Raw genomic sequence first — 24,166 nt, forward strand, 5'->3', positions numbered from 1 at the left:
TTCATTGTATCTTCATAAATAAATATTTAATGGATACTAAGAACTTATTAGAAGTGGTTAAGTATAGGGGAAGGGGTAAATATAGGGTAGACAGGGACATAGATAAAAAATCATAATTTATTCCTTACATATTTTTTAAAAGTTTAATATTATAAATAATAATTTAAAAAACCCGAATATGAAATTGAGAGAATTGGAAAATGAAGACATGTAGATTAATACTTTAATATTATATTGCTAAAAATACCTTAAATTCCTTTCAACAGTAAAGTCGTAATCATTTTTGCATTTAAGTGTCATTTCACTATGTGCAATGTATTTGAACTTATTTTGCTTTACAGTAAGTGATCCTTAAAAAGAAGTTATAAGTACTAAGTAAAGTAAAACACTGGGAAGGAAATGCAGGTACAAGGGGATTTATATGGCAGTTTTCACTTTTATAATTATCACTTTAAAAAAATAAGTAAATTTATTTCTTCTAATTTAACAAATATGACTGACTTTATGGCTCATGTAAAATAGGCAAGGGAGATTAACAGAGCCACAGTGAACAGGATATGTTGAAAGATTATAGGTTTTGTTGGATCACATTTTAGAGAATTCTCTTTGGACTAATTGTGAATTTTAAATGTTCATATGTCAATGTTTACACTGGTGGCATATCCCACTAAAGGGAAGAAAATAATATTTATACTTTTTCATACCTGTTCTTTTGACTGATATCAGAAAACCTGGGATAGAAATAGAAGTCAAGGGACTGGCTTCCTAAAAAGCAACATGAAATGACATCTGACCACAGTTATGGATAAAATTACACCTTGTATTTTCCAATGTTAGAGGATAAGAAATGTTAAGATTTTGAGGTTTATATATAAATTGTTAGAGCTTACCATTTATTGCTTTGTTCTTAATATCGACGGAAGAATCAGGGAAAACTGAAAATCCTAATGGATGTAAATTATTCGATTGGTCACAGGGGGGCTTTTTGCCCTGGCAATCCTAGATTTATTTTTTTTATATTATATTGCTAATTCTTTGCTCTCATGGAATGATATGTTTATGGATTAAGATGAATTTCTGACAGGCTTTTGTGGCTACCAAACTACTGCAAATTCCAGCACTGCCTAAAAAGTTGTGGTTTGTAACAAGTTTCAACTGAACACAGGAGCATTAGTGGTGCTATTTTATGAGTTTTGTAATATGTATACATAGAAATAGCATGGATATGACACCAGAGGAACTGATTCCCTTGGCAGTATTTCAGACCACTGTAGGAATTCTGGGAGAGAAGTAGTAAGAATATATTGGAATTTTTTGACACATCCAAGATTTTTTTTTTAAACCAGGCATAGATTTTTCCTAACCTTCTTTTTCAGGTCATACAACTTAGCTGCCAGGATTCTTAATTATACTAATTATATAATAATATATGATTGATTTAGTATGTTAATTATATGAATTCTAATATTAATGTATTGGAGTTACTATATTAAGTTTTAAGAAGCAGAAGGTGAACACACTTAAGTCCCAATAGGAAGGAATAGAAAATGATAAGAGAATGAGAGTAGGTTCAGGTGAGCAGGCAAATAAGTTGTAGAATTGAAATTTTCTAAAATTATGTGTGTTGTTTTAGGTGTACAGATGTCACCTTGTTTTCATGTACATTTAAGAATTTATAAAGGATAACTCTGACAAAGATATTTTCTTTGTTACCACCAACCTGGCTTTTCCTTAGAAAATGTGAGACAGAGACACACAACAGGGGCTGTACAACTACAGATGGATTTCCCCTTGTTCAAGTTCATTTATTTAAGAGTAAAACAGTTTTTATTTTTCTATAAAGCACATTCACACAAAGAGAAAAGCATTATAAAATAAACTTGGAAATATTTGTTTTTTCCCCATTAAACCTATACAAACTGATTTTTCTAAAACTTGGGCAGAATGCTTCAGTGATGTCTAGAGTACCTAGTTCTGCCTCAGGTAGAAGCTGAGTTAGTTCTTTATACTTTAATCAGTCCATTCCAATTGCCTGGAAACCTGACTTGTTCCCCCCAACAATGAACCATAAAGCACTCAAGGATTCATAATTAAGCATGAAAAATATCTCCGATAAAACTTTATGCCTATGTCCCTCTAGTTGTGTTGCATCAAAAAAAAATGTCTCCATAAATAAGTGGAACCAAAATTGAACAGGATTGGTCAACAAAATTTCAGAGTTTCAATAATAATTCAAAGGCATTTTGATTTTCTGATTCTATTTAACTTATCTTGTATGCTACCATTAGAAAAAAATATTTCAAAAATTCTTGTTCATTGAATTCCACTTAAAACCACATGGCTTTGCTTAGAATTCACAAGGGGTTAAGCATGTTGGTTAAACAAATGGGCTTAACACAATATTCAGTGTTGCTGAATATGGGAAGTACGCTCTTATGGAAATTTTGTTTGTGTGTGACATTATATATATATATATATATAAAATATCAGAGTGAAACATGAATCATTTCATTTCAAGAACGAACATGCACATTATCCCCACTTCTGTTCACTGTGTAACTAAACACCCCAACCATTGCAGTCAGTCAAGAAAAAGATATAATGTTTGGAAATGAAGAAATAAACAGTAATTATTTACAGGTGGTATGATTTTAGTTTGAGTTTTTTATGTAGACAGTTAAATTATTAAAATTAATATACGCTTAGCTGGATCAGCATTGTTCAGTACTGTTTCCTCTCTTGATGGAACTATTCTATATCTTCACAACCTAACATGGTAGCCATTAGTCTCAAGTCACTAAATTAAAATTAACTAAATTAAATTAAACAAAATATTCAGCTTCTCAGTAGCCACATCCCGTCAGAATGGCTATTATCAAAATGTCTACAAATAACAAATGCTCTCAAGGAGAAAAGGGAACCCTTGTACACTGTTGGTTGGAGTGTAAATTGGTGCAACCGCTGTGGAAAACAGTATGGAGGTTCAAAAAACTAAAAATAGAACTACCATATGAAAGCAATTCTACTCCTGGGTATATATCTGAAAAAAACCAAAACATTAATTCACAAAGATACATGCACCCCAATGTTCATAGCAGAATTACTTATAATTGCCGAGACATGTAAACAACCTAAGTGTTCATCAACAGATGAATGGATAAAGAAGATGTATTGTGTGTGTATATATATAGTTATGTACACACACACACACACACACCACACACACAATGGAATACTACTCAGCCATAAAAAAGAATGAAATTTTGCCATAAGTCAGACAGAGAAAGATAAATACTGTATGATATCACATGTGGAATCTAAAAAATACAACAAGCTAATGAATGTAACAAAAAAGAAGCAGACTCACAGATATAGAGAACAAGCTAGTAGTTACAAGTCGGGGGTGGGCATTGTAGGGGAGGGGGAGTGGGAGGTACAAACCATTGGGTGTAAGATAGGCTGAAGGATGTATTGTACAACACAGGGAATATAGCCAGTATTTTGTAATAACTGTAAATGGGAAGTAACCTTTAAAAATTGTATAAGAAATTTTTAAATGATAAAAAAGGACACTAGAATGAAGAGCAAAAGACAAAAATGGCTAAAACATTTGAAAGGAAGAAGAATATATTGGTGAGAATTACTTCAGTAGATATAAAGATTTATTATAAGGTAAAGAAGAAAATGTCTTAATTCTACTAAGAGCTAGATAAATATATCAGAATAAGAGAATAGTGAGCTCAAATAAAGGTCCAAGATCTATGGGAACTTGAGTTAGGAGAGCATGGGCAATACATATTCCAAAACAATTAGTTATCCATAGGGAGATATATGAAATTGGATCCTGACCTCACACTGTACAAATAAGGTCAATTCCAGACCTAAATGCAAAAGAAAAAATTAGAAAAAAAATCAAAAGACAGTTAGGAGAATACTTCTGTCATGTTGGGATAGGAAAAATTTTATTAAATGAGAATTTTAAAGTACAAACAATAAGCGATAATGTGGTTACATATGATTACATCGAAATTAAAAGCTTTGGCAAGACATCATAAATACAGTGAAAAGCTAAACTACCGTCTTATGAGTCAATAAAAAAAATTAATTCAACAGAAAAATAGGCAAAAAAATCACAAAAAAGAAATACAACTTGCCCATAAAATAATATGAAAAATACCCTACTTTTATTAATAATCAGAGAAATGCCATATAATATTGACCTATTTGGGGCAAAAAATCAAAGTCTGACAATATCAAGTGTTGATGACAGTATAGTATAATATGAACTTTCATCCACCGATGGTAGAAATATAACTTGGTGTGACATCTTTGTACCAAGACTGAGTCAATACCTAGTAAAATTGAAGATGCATATACTTTATAACCTTGGTTTTTATTTGTAAGTTTTGATCCTAGTGAAACACCCATGGACACCACAAAACATGCAAAAATGTTCATAAGTAATGTTAATAGCGCAACAGACTAGTATATAACAACAATAAACCTGGAGGAAGCCCACATTTACATATAGAGAAGAATCAATGAACTATATAATATTCATATAATGGCATATTATACAAACAGGAAATGAACTACAGCTACATATTATTAACATGGATGAATTGGATAAATCTCAAATACAATGCTGATCAAAAGAAACAAGTTGAAGGATATGTGTGGTGTGATATTATTTATATAAAGTTTAAAACCAGGAAAATATATGGTATTTATGCATGGAATGAGGTGCATGTTAATGCACGTACACACACTCATTAAAGTAGAAGTACCAGAAAGAGAATCACGAACATAAGATTCACCAGAGGTGTTTTGGGGGACGGGAGTGGACACATGGTGAGAGAGATTCTAATTCATTCCTGTGTTGCACAAAAGGTTCAGTTGTCAAACCAGACTCAGGGGAGTCATAGGTCTGAGCCACCCTGAATTTAAGTAATGACTAAAGGAATGCAGGCAAACGTCAAGCTCAGAAAAATATTCTTTCCCTGTACATGCCCCAAATTTATCAGATACAGCTCCTAAAAGTGTTTTTCTGCATTAGGGAACATTTGTGGTTTTTTTTTTTTTTTTTTTGGAATAACAGGGCAATTTTTGAGCAATGTGTGTAGAACATTGTTTGAAAGGGGAGATGCTTTGATTTGGAAACTCCTCATTTTTATAATCTATTACACAGGTAGGAAAATGCTCACGTGACAACCCTATTCTCCAGCTGGGTCTGCCCCACAAATCTCTGATTTCCATGTTTCTTTACAACAAACGTCGCCTTGTTTATAAAACCTGTTGAATCTGTACTAAAACATTTTATTTTGTTTTTGAATTATTTTTGGTTAAACATGTTGGTTGAGCACATTGATATTGTTTATTGAAGATTTTGGTATTAAAGATTAATTTTATGTGTCCCATTTAAAATACCTAATTTCTATTTTGATTCTTAATTTAAAAAATTATGTATATATATAATTTTAAAAATAGTTCCAAATCTTAAAATTACAATACCATGCATATATTTTATAGAAAAATTAATATATAGAAAAGTAAAAGGATTATAAAAATAAACACCTTCTCTTTTATTTACCTGGAACTCAAAGTAGTTAAAGTTCTAAATAGCATTTTATGTCAACAAGAGCAATGGTAGAGATTTGGGATAATTACAATCAAATGCATGGAATTTCTGAAGTAGGAAGTGAGAGAAATGGAACAAAGGGGAAAATAAGGAAAAAAGAACCAACTTTGGGGGGCACTCAGAATTAAGAGGATGCTTTTCATTGATGTTCTCATTTAATTCACACATAGAGCACAAGTACATCCATATGAGATATCCCTCCCATTTTTCAGGCAAGGTGGTGGGGTAATGGGTTCAAATAGACTAAATATTACCTTTAAGCTCCATAGCTAGTTCCCTTCCACAGCACTGTGAATCATAAAGTACTTTATGGTGTAGGTGAAAAGACTATGTATACAGGTCAAGGTTAGAGAAGCTATATCTGTATATATAACTTTTTCTACCTTGAATTTTCTTTTTTAGAATTAAAGATGCAAATGTCCATGGCTGGTGTCTGTGCATATTTAGAATGATTCATTATATATATAAAGAAAAACTGGAAACTACAACTTTAAAGGAGAACTTTTATTCTTGCTCTTTGAGCTGCTTGTTTTTTCACATATATGAACTATAGGAGATAGATTTTTCCTCGTATTTATCATATAAGCAGAATGTGATTTATTCCGTAGGTGACCCATTTTTTGTGTCTCTTACTGCATTTCAGTAACATATTTTTTAAGAACATTTCAAAACCTACCCAAATTTCTCCATGGCTTACGTAAATCTGCCATTTTGAGTTTATAATCTTTTTTGTTACCCAAATGGCAAATGTACAGTTATATGTATCCCTATATCTAATTTGAATTAATGAGCTTAACTTATAGTTAAATTAATCATTGACTTTTTTTTGTCAGCCAGGAGGACTGACAGAAGTAATTTTGTTGAGTTGTCTCATTGTGCAGATAAGAAAACTGAGGTTCAGAAATGAAACAGTGTATCAGTGTTTGTCAAAGGTTGGTCTGTAGAACATTTGCATCTAAGTCACCCACATTAATCTTTTGAAATGCAGATTTCCAAAACCCATTCAATCAAAACCTCAGGAATAAGAGTTAAGTAACCTTTATTTTAAACAAGACTGCATGCCCCTTCTCCCCACCACACACACACACACACACACACACACACACACACACACACACACACACAGTTTGAGAACCACTGGGCTAGCATATTTCCATTCACATCTGTGAAAGCCTCATCAGTATGCATATGAGTATCTCTCTTATATAGCTCAGTGGTTAAGTGTTAAAAACTGCATTTCCATGCTTTTGAAACACCATGTGGAGGAGTAATCAAATGGGTCAGTGGAGAGTAATAATTGAATTCCCTCCACCTTGCATAAACCTTTTTAATACTTATAAAAATTCTGGTCTTTGAAATCCAGTCTCTAAATTCAGAAACCTGAAGCATAGTATTTTTAAATGTGTTTAAGTGTCTGGCATTGTCTCAAGAAATTAGTTTTTCTACTTCATTACATTTTCCAGGTAGGTGAATTTTAACTATTTAAACTTTTTAAATGACACGTAGCCAGTATTATATTTGTAGAACTTTAGGGGGAAGTGAATTAACACAAAGGTACAATTTACTACATTTATGTCTTCATTCAACAAATACATTATTACGTGCTTTCAATGGACTATCACCCAACTCCCAAGTCCTATATGGGCAGAGATATCTTGTTAGTAATGAAGCTCTTCTGTTAATGCAGTTTACTACTCTTTATTGAGTACTTAATATAAATTACAGAGAATATCAAAGAAATGCCCATTTCTTTGAAGAGCATACTATTCATTATGGTAAAATAAAGACACATGTGTAATTTATATATCTTCAAAAAAAGAACTCCTGCTGAATGAAACATATGGATCACGAGGACAGTAGTCAGGTAGAGACCTGCAGGAAGTCTTCATGGAAATGTGACTGGCCTTTGAATGAAGGCTGGCTTCTTCTTGGCAAAGAGATAGGCATGTCCTAGTGAAACTGGGATGTACATGTAGAGAGGTGTATAGAAAGATGTTAAGTGAAGCCAAAAAATGGAGACAGTATAAACGTCCATCTGCAAGGAAATTGACAAATATAGGATGAAAGAAGTCACTAAAACATTAAAATGAATGAACTAGATTTATATATAATAGCATGGAATAAATAAAATAATGATAAGAGAAAAAATGTAAGTTGCAGAATAATTCATACTGTATTATGCTATTCATATATTTTTGAAACACATGCATATAAACACATAAAAAAAGACTGGAGGAACACTACTAAATCCATCATAGTGATTGCCTCATAGAAAGTTGGAAGTGGGAATAGAGTTGAAGATTTGAGTGAAATTCAAATTTCTGAATAATTTATTATTTCTTGACAACAACTTGAAAGCATAACAAAATACATGGAGATTACTTCTTGGGGTGCATGTGAAGTTGCGATATTATTCTTTGTCCCCTTTATTGGTAATGTACTTTTTCTCTTCATGAAAATAAGTTAAAAAAAAAAAAAGAAATAAGAAATGGAACGAACATCATTAATCAGTGTTTATTTGATCATCCAGCGTGTATGCCGTGGATACAGGCTTTCATTGTTTCTCTTTCTAGGTAAATGTCACTCGTGAAGACTCGCCAAGTGAAGACCCAGTCTTTCTTAGAACCTTAGGAAAAGGAGATTGGTTTGGAGAGAAAGCCTTGCAGGGGTAAGTAGATCACATGTTACAAAGATTTTGGTTGAATGCTACATAAATTTGTCTTACATATTGAGCTTCTAGCACAATAGGGTGTTTAGTGCTTATTCTACCGTCCGACACAGACCCTTGACGATCAATTTTATTTATTTCCAGCTGGACTTAGAATCTATTTGGGTAGGCTATGGAATTGAGCGGTTAACATCTGTAATCAATCATTTTATATAATTTTATATCAATAGGAAAAATTATCCTTAATTATAATCTCTACAAAGACTCTAAAAGAGAGTCTTTGCTGAACTTATTTTGTACAACAGTTTTACTCGGAATCATAGGAAGATGATTGGCTGAGAATTTTGACGTCTCCAAACCTGATTGTACAAACAGTACATCAAAAGGCAATGAAGCCTTTCTGGGATTCACCTCTGGGTGGTGGTTTTCATCACTAGCTACGGTAGCGGAGGTGGAAGACGAGGTGCAGGTGAAGGTAAATCACATCCAGCTTCACTGTGGATGAGCTCGGAAGGCATGTTACATACCATTTGTACTTTAATCTTTCTCTCTTGATTATTATATATGTAGAGGATTCTGGAGAATAATATCACCTGATTTCATTGGTCCAAGATTAGATGCCTCTGTGGAAAATGTCATTTCCAGCGGAGTCAAAGAACCAGAAACATTTCAGTCATTTCTGATTGAGGTCACAAGTGGGACACCAGAAAATAAAACATAATTGAGAATTGACAGATTTTCTTTTGTAGCTTATTGTCAGTGAATTTTGGTGCTAACTAAGGAAAGGTTTAGAGTGAAAACACCTTCCCAGAATGTGTCCCAGGAAGTGAACTTGGGGATATGGTTTACAGAAAAGTTACTAAATTTTGCTCTGATATTAAAATTTAAGTTAATGGTATTACATCTAGATTGAATTCATTCTAGCATATGGTTATTCTTGTGAACTGTCTGGTACCAAATCTCTCTTTTGCACATATTCAGTCCTCTTCACTGGCCTTCTCTTCACCCCACCCTCACCATTTTCCATCATACCTACCCCCCAACCTACCTCCATCCCTCTTTTTCATGCCCTTTATGCTTATCTTCTCACCACTCAACCTGGCTTTATCAGCCTACTCTATGTGTGCCCTCTTAAACATCACTGGGGATTTGCTACTTACATCATAGAATTGTCTTTCTTTTCTGTCTTCATTTAACATCACTGCTCAGCCATAGTTTTACACTGTTGACCACCCCTTCCTTCTTTAGAATCCCCATCCTTTGAGACCCTTGCAATTATTAGCGAATTGTTAGCACTTTTTAGAATTTCTTATTTCATTTCCTAAAATTCACCATTGTTTTGTCCTCAGCTCTATCACATACATCTTGCTATACATCCAGATCTATGTCTGCCTATTATCTTGATGCAAAGAAATCCCAAATACTTATATGCTGATTTGAGCTCAGTATCTGGCACTTTTGAAATCAACGTGTATTTGTTGAATGAACGAATGAGTGAGTGAACAAATGAAGCTCCCTGATGATCCCCAATCTTGCAATTGATCACTTTCATGACTTGAGTTAGTTTGATGGTGCATAAGGGCTTATGAACTCACCTGACTACAGGGGGCAGCCTGGTAATGTATTGGGTTGGCCAGAATGTTCAGGTTTTTCCATAACGTTACAGAAAAACCCAAACGAACTTTTTGGCCAACCCAATGTCAATGAGTAAAAATAAGGTGAGTAAAACTGGTGGCAAACTAGAAAGACTTATACAATTGAGCACATCAATTACTGAGCTCCAGCTCACTGCTATGCTGTTGTTGTTTTTTTTTTTAAAGAAACACAGAAAAAACTGGGTTCTGAAAAAGATGTGATTTTGTAACTTGATTTTAAAAAAAAAGCTCTGCTAGCAAACACTTCTGCAAACGATTTTACCTGTGAGCTGCCATTTTGTGATTTATATCAATAGATATGCCTCTTTAAAACTTTGTAACTAGATTCCAACAAAGGAAGCCTGTTAGTTTTAGCCTTATTTGCTTGTTTTGATTATTTTTTGACATTTTAATGTTTTGCCGTTCTAGTCACTAACCTGTTTTTCACTGTGCGTCTCTGTGTTCTTTTTTTGATCTTTTCTTTGAATTTCAATGTTTCACACAAGAAATTCTGACTTTTCACAAATCAGATTGATTTGTTTCACTTGTTTCCCTACAAATAACTTAAAAATGTATGTAACTTTAGGATATAAAGTCTTTTGAGCAACCATGTATATCCTTGTGAGTAATAGCTATGCTTCTTTGGACCTTACGATTTTCATCCTTGGAAGACAAATTTTATAGTCAGCATTCTCTGTGTGGACATAACATGGCATTGCAGATTGTTGTTTTCTCACAAATAAAATTTATATGTACTGGGAATTTTTTTATTTTCCTGAGGATGTTCAGCAGATCATTAAAATATTGACAGATTGATAATATTGAAATCAATCCTTGACCATTCTTTTTAAATTTGAGGGTGCCTAATACTAGTATTGATTAAACACACACAGTATATAATTGAATGACAGAGCTGAAATGTGACCTCAGTAACCAAACTCCAGAACTCCACTATATAGTTGTGCCTCTAGAATTAACAAGATTCATTTCTTTGTTGGAAGGAGACCATAGTCATAAATCTAACTATCCTATAATCTACATTATTAACATTCACTAACCAATAGCATCTCATTACTAAAAAACTTTGATTTATTTATTGCTTTCACTTTTTTTGGTTGACATGAAACGAATTATTCAGTATTGTTGGCTTAAGCGTTCTTTTTTTTTTTTGCTGTGATAATGGTTTTTCCACACCAGAGAGAGGGCAAAATGTTTTACTCTTTTCAGAAGTACTCCTTTATATACAGGAAAACTAAAGTTGTGTTTAGGGAATTTACTTCAGGTTTAATCCAATAATTCATGAGTCAATCCATCTACACTAACATACCATTGCTTCAAGAGCTCTACCTGACTTGACACCACGTAGAATTCATACTGGCATCAGATAATGTCAAATTCTAAGCCAAATACGCACCTCGCATCTGTAGTAATGGGAAATATATAAGCCCAAGTTGAACCTGAGAGAGATGGGATTGAGCTCCCACTTGCTCCCTCCCCCTTCCCCTAATGTTTGAATCTTTAGCACAGTATATGGTTAAGAGTTCCAGCACAGAAGTCAGACTGCCTAGGTTGGGATCTACTCTGTAATTTACAGATTATGAGCCCCTGAGAGGCTCTCCTTTGATCTGAATGGAGATGATGATTGTACCTAACTTTTTGGGTTGTTGTGAGGAATAATCAAGGGGATACTTACAAAGCATTCAGGTGAGTACCTAGAATTTAGATTACTGCTCAAAGACGTTAGCTGCTATCATCACCACCACCATCATGTTTATTTTTATTTATCGTCATCATCATCCCCATTCCCAAGACTGTTCTGCTACTTCTTGACTACAGTTTAGAGCACTTGGTATAATTGACATAGCATTAAATTTTGAATCATCCACTCACTAAGCCAGCCAGTTAATCTCTCTGGGTCTGTTACTGAATTTGTAAACTGACCCAATTGAAGTAGATGACCTCTAAGTTTCCTTAGGTCACGTGCCAAATGCAGCCCTGGGCCACCCTGTTGAATGGTGGCATTTGATAGCAGACCTCTGTCAGCAGGGCCCCTCCCTCCAGGAATTATCCCAGATGTTGTCTATCATTCTGAACACCTTGGCCACATGTTAGGCCCTTCCTTGTTAATGCAAAAATGAATAAGCCAAGTCAGTTTAACAGACTTTGGTATTAGAAGTCTATATTTCCATAGTTTCTCCTCTCATGGACTGTGATCTGGGCAAGTTAATTAACATTTTTTAACCTGTTTATTTTTTTTAATTAGTAAAATAGCACATAAAATCATATAACAAATACTGGATACAACATTTTAATATTTTGCAATATTTGAATCTTATTAATACTCATTTATTTATTTGGAAATGAAATATTATAGATACAATTCAAGCCTCTTTTGTATCCTCCCCAAGTACTTTCTCTCCCTCCCACTATCACCATCCTGTCCCTGTACCATAAAGATAGGAAAGAAAGAATTCAGATCTCTCAGTTGCAAGGCTTGGGTTTCTGTTTCTTTCAGGGAACACCTCTTTGATGCTTACCTGGGACAACATAGAGAGTTATTTCTAAAGCTTGTGTTTTGTGTGAAGAAATACTCTAGGACTTATAAACGGCTCCGTCCCAGCTGCTTTTTTTTTTTTTTTAACATCTTTTTTTGAGTATAACTGCTTTACAATGGTGTGTTAGTTTCTGCTTTATAACAAAGTAAATCAGCTATACATATATGTATAGGGGACACAATTCAATCCCCTCCCTCTTGTGTCTCCCTCCCACCCTTCCTATCCCACCCCTCTAGGTGGTCACAAAGCTCCTAGCTGATCTCCCTGTGCTATGTGTCTGCTTCCCACTAGCTATCTGTTTTACATTTGGTAGTATATATAAGTCCATGCCACTCTCTCACTTCGTCCCAGCTTGCCCTTCCCCCTCCCCGTGTCCTCAAGTCCATTCTCTACGTCTGTGTCTTTACTCCTGTCCTGCCCCTACGTTAAAAAAAAAAAAAAAAAAAAAAAAAAAAGGTTCTGAAGAACCTAGGGACAGGCCAGCTGCTGTCTTGATAGGGTCATGGCAGGACTTCTTCACCCGCCCTTCATGAGCTCTCCTGCCAAGCTCCAGCTCATTTCTCTAACCTTAGGACTCCTCTCTATTTCCTGCACCTAAGACTTTTAGGGTTTTTCTTCTTTTGTTTCTTTGTCTTTTGTAGTGAGGATTATAATTAATATGGTTTTAGTGAAGATTATTCTTATGAGGATTATAATGGATTATCTATGTAAAATGTAACAGAATGTCTAGTGGGATTTTTTCCCTGTTGTCCTGGATTTGTGGCTAAGGTCCAAAGCCCAAAATCTGTCAGTACTTAGGGCCAGCTTCTTTTTACACAACTGACCAGGAAGAGCCAGAATTGCTTTATTAGTATCACTCCTTCATCCATAAGATGGGACAAGTAGGGACATCTGAGGTTGGCCTGTTGAGGAGAGCAGTGTTATCAAAAGAAGTAGTTCCTTCAATTCTCTGGTCTCAGCTTGCTTCCTTGCTGAGGATTTACAGATAAACAGGAAATTAAAATAAAGAGTGTGCTAAATGATATTATGGGAGAATCACAAAGTGTCATAGCATCATTATTATGTCTATATGACATCCCAAAACTTTTTCCTGAATTCCAGACCCAGTTTCCTGTGAGGCAAGTCCACTTAGACATCACTTAGTTACATCAAATGGCACTAAGACAAAGCTAAATTTATTTTTCTCTCTACCCCCAGCCAAGTGTCTTCCTTTCAAGTGATCCCTATCACACTAAATGTTTCTCAAACCAGACATTTGGAAATTATCTGAGTCTTTTCTTTCCTAATAATTCCCTAATCGCTGATAACTAATCCTATGGATTCCACCTTTTAAATAACTCTCAGCATCGCCTATGTCTTGCCATTCTCACTGCCACTGTTCTGATTAGTTCTGATTAATGCTCTGTCTTCTGGATTTCGCTGTTGGTCCTTCTAATTGGTCATTCTGTGTCCAGTCCTGCTCACCTCTCACCCATTCCACACACTATGATAAGTTCATGGTATTAGTTTCTAGGTGGCCATGATAAATTATCACAAACTGAGTATCTTAAAACAACAGAAATTATTGTTAAATAACTGTGCAGGCTAGAAGTTCAAACTCAGGGTGTCACCGTGGCCATGTGTCCTCTGAAAGCTCTATGGAAGAATCTGTCCTATGTCTCTCTCCTGGCTTCTGGAGGCTGCCAGCAATCCTTGATAGGTTTGGCTGGTAGCTTCATCATTCCAATTTCTGTCTCCTTCTTCACATGGCTGTCTCCCCTCTGTTTGTGTCTCTGTATCAAAATCTGTCTCCTTGTAAGGATACCAGTCATTGCATTTAGGGCCTACCCTATTCCAGTATAACATCATCTTAACTCAATTATGTCTGCAAAGACCCTATTTCCAAATAAGGTCATGTTCGCGAGTCTGGGTCCTTAGGATGTTGACATAGCTTTTGAGGGGACACAACTCAATCCATAACTGTCTCTGAAACAACCAGCCTCAGATCATTTTCCTTCTCAAAGGCTGTCTGTGGCACTCGTTGTGAGATCTGTTCCCATATTACTACTGTAGTCTCATCACCCATGTGCCTGCTTCGTGATCTATATTCTAGTCATACTAAGATATTTTTTATGTCATCATAATCCAGATGAGGTATTTTGCTATTAGGCATTTGCCATTTGAATCATCTTTTATGATTACAGTTCCTCCTGGCATGGATGAATAACTAAACTCACAACAAGCCCCAAGTGGGATGTAAGAACCTGGGAGTCCAGCACAGCACAGAACCCAAATGTGTAGGCATGTAGAAGCTGACCTGTTGTTCTGTAGGCACTTATGATATGGACGTATTCTCTCCTCTCTTAACATAAAGATGTCCAGGCTACAATGCCTCATTGAGCTCTGATGTCAAGGAACTCATCAGAAGATTTATGGAAATCATATCTTTGTTTTCAAGAAGCTATATTGCATACAAAATATAATTATACATCCCCCCACACATATTCACAACCCCCTCCTACACACACATCCTAAATTACAGATAGTAGTATGAGAACACCTCTGGCCTAGCCTACACACACACACACACACACACACACACACACACACTGAATTTAATTTAATCAACAAAATTTGAGCACATGCTCTCTGGACTTCTCCAAAGAATACCTTTACCTGGAATGTAAAGTTAGCTATAGAAAGCAATTTTTGTTGTTGTCTGAATTTACTTGATAATCTTGTTAATGTTTTAGTGTGCACTGTAGACTCAGATATATCACTAGAAGCTGATTTAGCTTTTATAATTGTCAGTAACTGATCAGTAACCCAAGATACATTAGTTTTAAATACATTAGGAAATTGGTTGTCTTTAAAAAAAATCTGTTAAATGCAAGAGGAGTTATAAGAGAGGACTTCTCTTCTGAAGGAAGGCTTTGGGCCTGCTTACCTGAATGATTGTTTATATAAAAGGGATCAGATTTTTGTAGATGGTTGGGGAACATCACAGAGTCTTAGTATTTTTCCATAAAATATTTTCTTTATCCCTGCTGTCTTAAATACAAGATCATTTCAGTGGTGGAAATTGAGCTACTTACAAAACAATTCAGTTCCTCATTGTTATTCTCCAACATGTCATTCAGACAGATAATTTCCTTCAGGTGCCATAAGATAAGAAAATGTAATGTAAATTTGAAAATCTCTTCAAAAACAGATAGAAAAATATTTCATTTGAAGCTAATTTCCTTGTTAATGAACTTGGCTAGTATTTTGTGTCTGTCATTTTTATTCTTTCTAAGTCTAAATGATTGCTTCTTAATTTTTCCTTCATACAGTATAGAAGAAAAATCACTTGCTATTAAGTATACTTTGGACAGGCAACAAAGATTTTAATTAGATTCATTGTCATTACACTAATCCCTTGTGATGAGTGAAAAAAATGTTTTAAAACCATCTGAATATCCAAAAATTATCTTTGAAGGTAACATTTACTAATGTATTCTGATTGAGACTGTATCCACATGAAACAAGCATTTCCAGCTATATTTGGCTTCACATTGTTCTCATTCCTCATTCATACAATGAAATGGGAGTGGGAGATCTTTCAGAAAATATGCTATGTGATAGTTGTCTCACCCCATGTTCCAGGACATTTCAAGTAGTATTTAAGGGGCTTCAAGTTCACCACCCCTTCCCAGGGCCATGTTCAAATATGTCAATAAATAATCATATAGGTATCCATAATTTAATCAAGCAACAAACAACCAAAAATTGAAAAAGTACCATTTATAATAGCTTTAAAATTATGAAGTAATTGGAGATAAATTTGACAAAAGATAAATAAAACCTGTATACTGAAAGCTGTAAAACATTTCCAAGAGAAATTTTGAGTTATACTCTATTTGTTACAACATTTTCATGCATCATAAGACTCAATATTGTTCTCCTCGATTGATCTACACATCCAGTGAAATCCCAGTCAAAATCCCAGCAAGCTTTTTTGTAGAAACTGATTTTAAAATTCATATGGAAACTTAAGGGACCTAGAGTAGTCAAAAGAGTTTTGAAAAGAAGAAATTTAAAAGATTAAACCTACTAGACCTTGAGACTTATTTTAAAGCCACAATACTTAAGGCAGTGTGGTATTGATGTCAACTTAGGCAAATGGATCTGAGGAACAGAATAAAGAGTTCCACAAGCAACCACACATATATTGCTGGCTTAGTCAGCTTGGGCTGCCATAACAAAATATCATACAGTGGGTGGCTTCAACAACAGAAGCTTATTTTCTCACAGTTGTGGAGGTTGGAAGTCTGAGATCAGGGTGCCTACGTGGTTGGGTTCTGGTGAGGACTCACTTCATAGCTTGCATATGGCTGCCTACTTGCTGTGTGCTCACATGGCCATTCCTCAGCATGAGCACGTGGAGAGAGAGTGCAAGCTTTCTGGTGTCACTTCTTATAAGGGCACTAATTCCATCATAAGGGCCCCACCCTTATGGCCCCATCTAAACCTAGGTATCTCCCAAAGGCTCCATCCCACACTTATGACCCCATCTAAACCTAGGTATCTCCCAAAGGCTCCATCTCTAAATACCATCATACTGGGGATTAGGGCTGCATCATACGCATCGGTGGTAGTGGGGCACACGGTTCAGTCCATAGCATTTGTCAATTGATTCTCAATGGCAGTTCAAAGACAGTTCAGTTAAGAAAGGTCAGCCATTCACTATTTTCCATAAATTGTGCTGAAACAACTAAACATCCATTAAATTTTTTTTAAAAACTTGGATCTATACCTTGCACGATATACAAAAATTAACTTAAAATTTATCATAGACCTCAATGTGAAACCATAAGTATAAAATCTTTAGGAAAAAATGTAGGAGATAAATTTTGTGAACTTTGGTTAGGCAAAGAATATATATATATATGTATATATATATACACACACACACATATGTACACATACACACACACTACCTAAATGTAATCCATAAAAGAAAAAAATTATACTTCATTAAAATTATAAAATTCTGTTCTTTCAAAAACACTATCAGGAGTAGGAAAATAAAATATGTTTTCTTCACAGACTGAGAGAAAATATTTGCAAATCACATATACAAAAAAGGCTTAATTGCAGACTATATAAAGAAATCTCAAATCTCAATAATTAGGAAACAACCCAATTTTTAAATAGGCAAATGATTTGGACAGACATTTCATCAGTAAAGAGAAACTGACCACAAATAAGCACATGAACATTTGCTCACCACGATTTGTCCTTAGGGTACTGCAAATTAAAGCCACAATGTACATTGGAATGGCTAAAATTTAGAAGATGGTGGAGAGGATGTGGAACAAGTAGAGCTTTCGTCTACTGCTGGGAGGGCAGTGACGAAAATGGAACCAACACTTCTGAAAACAGTTTCGCAGCTTCTTAAAAATTTAAACCTGTTACCTGCCACATTATTCATCCATCCCATTCCTAGCTATTTATATGAAACCTGAAAGCTTATGTCCATGAAAAGACTTGTCCACAAACGTTCATGACAGCTTTATTTGTAATATCCCCAAACTTGAAACAACCCAAATGTGTGTCAACAGATGAATGGATAGACAGATCATCGTATAGTCATACACTGAAGTACTTTTGATCAATTAAAACAGTGAAGTATTGATATTCAACAACATAGAGGCATATCAAAGTAATTGTGATGAGTGAAATAAACCAAACCAGATAAAAAAAGAGTACATACTGTGTGCTTCCATTTATAGAAAATCTAGAAAATGCCAACTAATCTATTGTGACAGAAAGCAGATCAGCTTTTACCTAGGGAAGAGGAAAGACCCTTGCCTTCTCCAAGAGGAAATGGGTGTTTCCAAGACGTTGAGTTAATTCTCTACTTCCGCCTTTTTCTGAACAATAGTCATTGAAAATATGGATTTATACATCTAGGTAAATAAGTTTAATACTAAATAAAGAAATAATATACAAAATAAAGTATATATTTTACATAAAGTGTTTATTATTGTACTGCTTAAAGTCATCTGAAGCAGTAGTGATCCTCACATTCCACATTAGGAAATGTAAGGTAAACTATTTATTAAGACAGTTAAACCAGTATGCTTATATGTAACTGCAGTTCGTTATGCTACAAGATTTTAAATTTAAACAACATGCACTTTAATGTTGCTGTCTTAAATTTGTCTAGTCATTCTTATCAAAAATGTATCGTTCACTGTTTGATGCTGAGGTATTTAAAGGTAAATAAGACTGATTTCCGGCCCTCCAAGATACTGTGCCAATACTCTTACCTACGTTATTCTGTTTCATACTCACAGCAATCATTATTAGCCCCATTCTGCATGTGGGAAAACTGAGGCTCAGGTTAAGTGACGTGCACAAAGTCAGAGAGCTAGTCAGCAGGAAGCTAGGGTTCAAACTCAAGTCCCTTTGATCCCATAATATATTGCCTTTTCAGTTGACCATACTGCAGTTACATGCAACAGTGACCAGGTGGGAACAGAACGGACATCCTAGGGAGTTCTCAGTGCTTGGGAGTTTAATTTTATTACTGTTGCCCTTTCCTATCCAGATTAGGTATAACAACAGTACCCAGGAGAAAAGCATATAGCTGCTTTTTTTTTTTTTTCTATTTTCTCATAGTTCATACTCTCCTGAGATACTCAAGACATTTGTCCTCTACCAATCCCCATGATTTAGATGATTGAGGCTCACTTAGCATAAAACTACTTGTGGTTTCATCTTGGCGGAAAGCTCTAGTTTTCCATTGCCAATTGAAATGATTTTAGAGCAAATGGACCTATCCATCACCCTTTTCCCTTTAAGTGGCTTGTAGAACCATTTCTAAAACTATCCCACAACGCAGGTCTGTGGGTATTAAGAGTTTATCCTATAAGGTGTAATGGCTGCCCTCCTGTTTTCTAGAATATTCCTGAGTGTTTGAGCTTAGTGATGCCCTCAGCATCAGTAGACGACAGTTGCCTGCTACCCAGATGGCTGACTGCCTCTCTCACTGTCTACTTAACAACATTTTTGCTGCAAACCTGCTCCCCATATGGGGAAACATGTTGGTTTGAAAGCAACATTTTCCACAAACATTCCTTAACAAGAATAACGGTTTTCTACCGCCCCCATCCATATGTATTTTTTTCCCTTAGAAACATGGATTTACTATCCTGGAGAAATGAATTTTTTTTTTTACTTTAAGGCTTTTGAATTTGTGTTACCAAACACAAATAGTCAAGAATTGTGAAACATGTGCCTGATGTTAACTTTTAAATTTGTGAATTTTAAAATTATGAACTTTTAATATCATATATTTTTCTTAATATATGGGGGGAAATAAAAGGTATGTTTCTTTATTTTTAAACCTACCCCAGAATAATCAGAAATTGAAATGATAGAAAATAATGGGTTTTAGAACCTTTGCTACTTACTATAAGCAATTGATATTTTGTATCTCTCTTAACTTCCTACATCCACAATCCATATACTACTATGTGGTAGCATATGCTTTCCCTCACTGTGTGTACCTCATGAGCTCTGAGGATAAGCCAGATGTCACACACATGAGACTACAACAGACCATATTTCTTTTTATTAATTTCCATTTTAACTGGTATTTTTATTCAGAAGAAGACTGGATAAATTATTCTGTCACCAGCCACAACAAATTTCATTAATTTTCCATTTGCTAAAGTAGAGTGAGTAAGAATCGGAATATGTCTTACAGTTTCTCCTTCTAGCAATGTCAATATCCTGAAAAGAGTTGCTTAGCCAAATGATTTTATTTAAAGTAGCAAGACTATATGTTTGTGGAAATGGGAAATAACTTTAAGTGATTGATGAGATATTTTATATTTATAGATTTTATTATTCATTTCAATATTCAGAGAGTGGATCATGGATCTCTGGGTCTCCGCTAAGAACAGAGTTGGATACACTTATAGGCAAATACTATGACAGAGCAGTCTTGACTAGCTTTTTTCTTTCTTTATCTCAAATGTATTACTTTCCCTTCAAACCAGTTACTCTGTTAAGAATGCCGCATTTCCCTCGTCACCCAGGTGTGAAAGTTAAAGACAACCTCTGCAAGCCCCACCCCACCTCCTTGACATGACATAGCTCTCCCTCCATATTCTGACACCAAGTTTTATGGACTATTTTTCCACAGTATTTCTCACATTTATTCCTTTCTCTCTTTTATCAATTTTCCTACCATAATTCAGATCTTTACCTGTAACTTATGCTATTGGATTTGTTTTCTCATTCATCATATCTTAATATATCACAAACACCACAACACTGGCCAGGCAAATAGGATCCTTACTCTGTCCTGAGCTTTAGCTGTTCCCATTCTGGTCTTTCTCTGCTATACCTCTTTCCAAAGGAAAAGGAGTCTTCAGGGTCAGGGGAATGTGCCCACCTGGCGCATAAGCATCCCCTTCTAGACCATTCTTTAAGGGAGCAGGATAAGGGAGATGCGGTGGTAGGGTAAAAAGACATGTATACTTTTTTTTAAGTTGATGTACCATACTAGTATTTTAGTTTTAGGGGTACTAAACAGTGATTTGACATTTGCATACATTCTGAAATGATCACCACAGTAAGTCTAGTAACCATTTGTCCCCATAGAAACTTATTACAATATTATTAACTATATTCCTTATGCTGTATATTATATCTCTATGGATTATTTATTTTATAGCTGGAGGTTTGTACCTCTTAATTCCCTTAACCTATTTCACCTCCCACTCCCCTCTCCTCTGGCAACTACCCATTTGTTCTCTGTATCTATGAGTCTGTTTTTGGTTTGTTTGTTTGTTTGTTTGTATTGATTTTAGATTCCACACGTAAGTAAGATCATATGGTATTTGTCAATCTCTCTCTGACTTATTTCACTTAGCCTAATACCCTCAGATTCATCCATGTTGTTGCAAATGGCAAAATTTCATTCTTTTATGTCTGAGTAATATTCCATTTTATGTATATACCACATCTTCTTTGTCCATTCATCTATCAAAGGACACAGGTTGCTTCCATATCTTGGCTACTGTGAATAATGCTGCAGTGAACACTGGGGTTCGTATATCTTTTCAATTAGTGTTTTTGTTTTCTTTAGGTAAATACCCAGAAAAGAAATTCTGGATCATATGGCAGTTCCACTTTTTTTTTTCTTTTTTCTTTTTTTTCTTTCTATTTTTAATTTTTTGAGGAACCTCCATACTGTTTTCCACAATGATTTTACCAATTTACATTCCCAACAGTACATGAGAGTTCCATTTTTTCCACATCCTCATGAACACTTATTTCTTGTCTTTTAATGATTACCATTTTTGTAGGTATGAGATGTTCACTTGTGGTTTTCATTTGCATTTCCCTGATGATTAGTGATGTTGAACGTCTGTTCATGTGTCTTTTGGCCATCTATATGTCCTCTTTGGAGAAAATGTCTATTCAGGTCCTCTGACCATGTTTTAGTTGAATTGGTTTTTTTTGATGTTGAGTTGTATGAGTTTTTAGAATATTTTGGATATTAACACATTAGATATATCATTTATGAACATCTTCTCCTATTCAGTGGACTGCCTTTTCATTTTTGAATTTTATTTATTTTTTTATACAGCAGGTTCTTATTTGTCATCAATTTTATACACATCAGTGTATACATGTCAATTCCAATCGCCCAACTCATCACACCCCACCCCCACCCCCACCGCGGCTTTTCCCCCTTGGTGTCCATACATTTGTTCTCTACATCTGTGTCTCAATTTCTGCCCTGCAAACCGGTTCATCTGTACTATTTTTCTATGTTCCACATATATGTGTTAATATATGATATTTGTTTTTCTCTTTCTGACTTACTTCACTCTGTATGACAGTCTCTAGATCCATCCACGTCTCAACAAATGACCCAATTTCTTTCCTTTTTATGGCTGAGTAATATTCCATTGTGTATATGTACCACATCTTCTTTATCCATTCATCTGTTGATGGGCATTTAGGTTGCTTCCATGACCTGGCTATTGTAAATAGTGCTTCAGTGAACATTGAGGTGCATGTGTCTTTTTGAATTATGGTTTTCTCTGGATATATGCCAAGTAGTGGGATTTCTGGATCATATGGTAATTCCATTTTCAGTTTTTAAAGGAACGTCCATACTGTTTTCCATAGTGGCTGTATCAATTTACATTCCCACCAACAGTGCGAGAAGGTTCCCTTTTCTCCACACCCTCTCCCACATTTGTTGTTTGTAGATTTTCCGATGATGCCCCTTCTAACTGGTGTGAGGTGATACCTCATTGTAGTTTTGATTTGCATTTCTCTAATAATTGAGCAGCTTTTCATGTGCTTCTTGGCCATCTGTATGTCTTCTTTGGAGAAATGTGTGTGTATCTATTAATAGGTTTTTGCTTTGTGGTTACCATGAGGTTCATATACAACATATATATATATATATATATATATATATATATATATATATATATATATGATGATTTTAAGTTGATGATCTTTTAATTTCAAGCACATTCTTACAACCCTACATTTCCCCTTCTCCCTCAATTTTAATGTTTTTGATGTCATATTTTACATGTTTTTGGTATCCCTTAACTACTTATTGTGCATATCAATGATTTTACTATTTTTGTCTTTTAATCTTCCTACTAGTTTTATAAGTGGTTGATCTACTACCTTGGCTGTATGTTTGCTTTTACCAGTGAAATTTTTTCTTTCATAATTTTTCTATTTCTGGTTCTGACCTTTTCTTTTCCACTTAGAGAAGTCCCTTTAACATTTCTTGAAAAGCTTGTTTGGTGGTACTGAACTCTTGTAGATTTTGCTTGTCTGTAAAACTCTTGATCTCTTTTGGATCTGAATGATTACCTTGTCGTGTGGAGTATTCGTTCTTTGTTTTGTTTTTTTTTTTTTTAATTCTTTTCCTTTTTTTTTTTTTAAACCTCACATTTGTTTATTTATTTATTTATTTGGCTCTGTTGGGTCTTCGTTTCTGTGCGAGGGCTTTCTCTAGTTGTGGCAAGCGGGGACCGCTTTTCATTGCGGTGCGCGGGCCTCTCACTATCGCGGCCTCTCTTGTTGCGGAGCACAGGCTCCAGACGCGCAGGCTCAGTAGTTGTGGCTCATGGGCCTAGTTGCTCTGTGGCATGTGGGATCTTCCCAGACCAGGGCTCGAACCCATGTCCCCTGTATTAGCAGGCAGATTCTCAACCACTGCACCACCAGGGAAGCCCAATGTGGAGTATTCTTGATTGTAGGCTTTGTAAAAATTTCATCACTTTGAATAGGTAGTGCCATCTCTTCTGGCCTGCAAAGTTTCTACTGAAAAGTCAGCTGATTATCTTACAGGAAATCCTGTGTGCATAACTAATTGCTTTTCTCTTGCTGCTTTTAAGAGTCTCTCTTTATCTTAAATTTTTGCCATTTTAATGATAATGTGTCTTGGCTGTGGAGCTCTTTGGGTTCATCTTGTTTGAGACTCTGTGCTTTTTGTACCTGAATGTCTGTTTCCTTTCCCGGGTTAGGAAAATTTTCAGCTATTATTTCTTCAAATAAGTTATTTGCCCCTTTTTCTCTCTCTTCTCCTTCTGGGACACCTATAATGCAAATGTTAATATGTTTGATGTTGTCCTAAAGGTCTCTTAAACTATCC

At 35.1% G+C, this 24,166-nt stretch overlaps 1 protein-coding gene across 2 annotated transcripts in view; it reads left to right on the plus strand.

Moving 5' to 3' along the window:
- The window catches only part of PRKG1 (protein kinase cGMP-dependent 1), a 1,186,243-nt gene that overhangs the window by 981,217 nt on the left and 180,860 nt on the right, over positions 1-24,166 (plus strand). For both annotated transcript variants that reach the window (XM_065894586.1, XM_065894585.1), the window contains exon 7: positions 8,212-8,306. In XM_065894586.1, coding sequence (XP_065750658.1) covers positions 8,212-8,306 — 95 coding nt within the window. The remainder of the gene's footprint in view (positions 1-8,211; positions 8,307-24,166) is intronic.

This window comes from Phocoena phocoena, chromosome 16 (assembly GCF_963924675.1).
Source record: "Phocoena phocoena chromosome 16, mPhoPho1.1, whole genome shotgun sequence".
Lineage (NCBI taxonomy): Eukaryota > Metazoa > Chordata > Mammalia > Artiodactyla > Phocoenidae > Phocoena > Phocoena phocoena.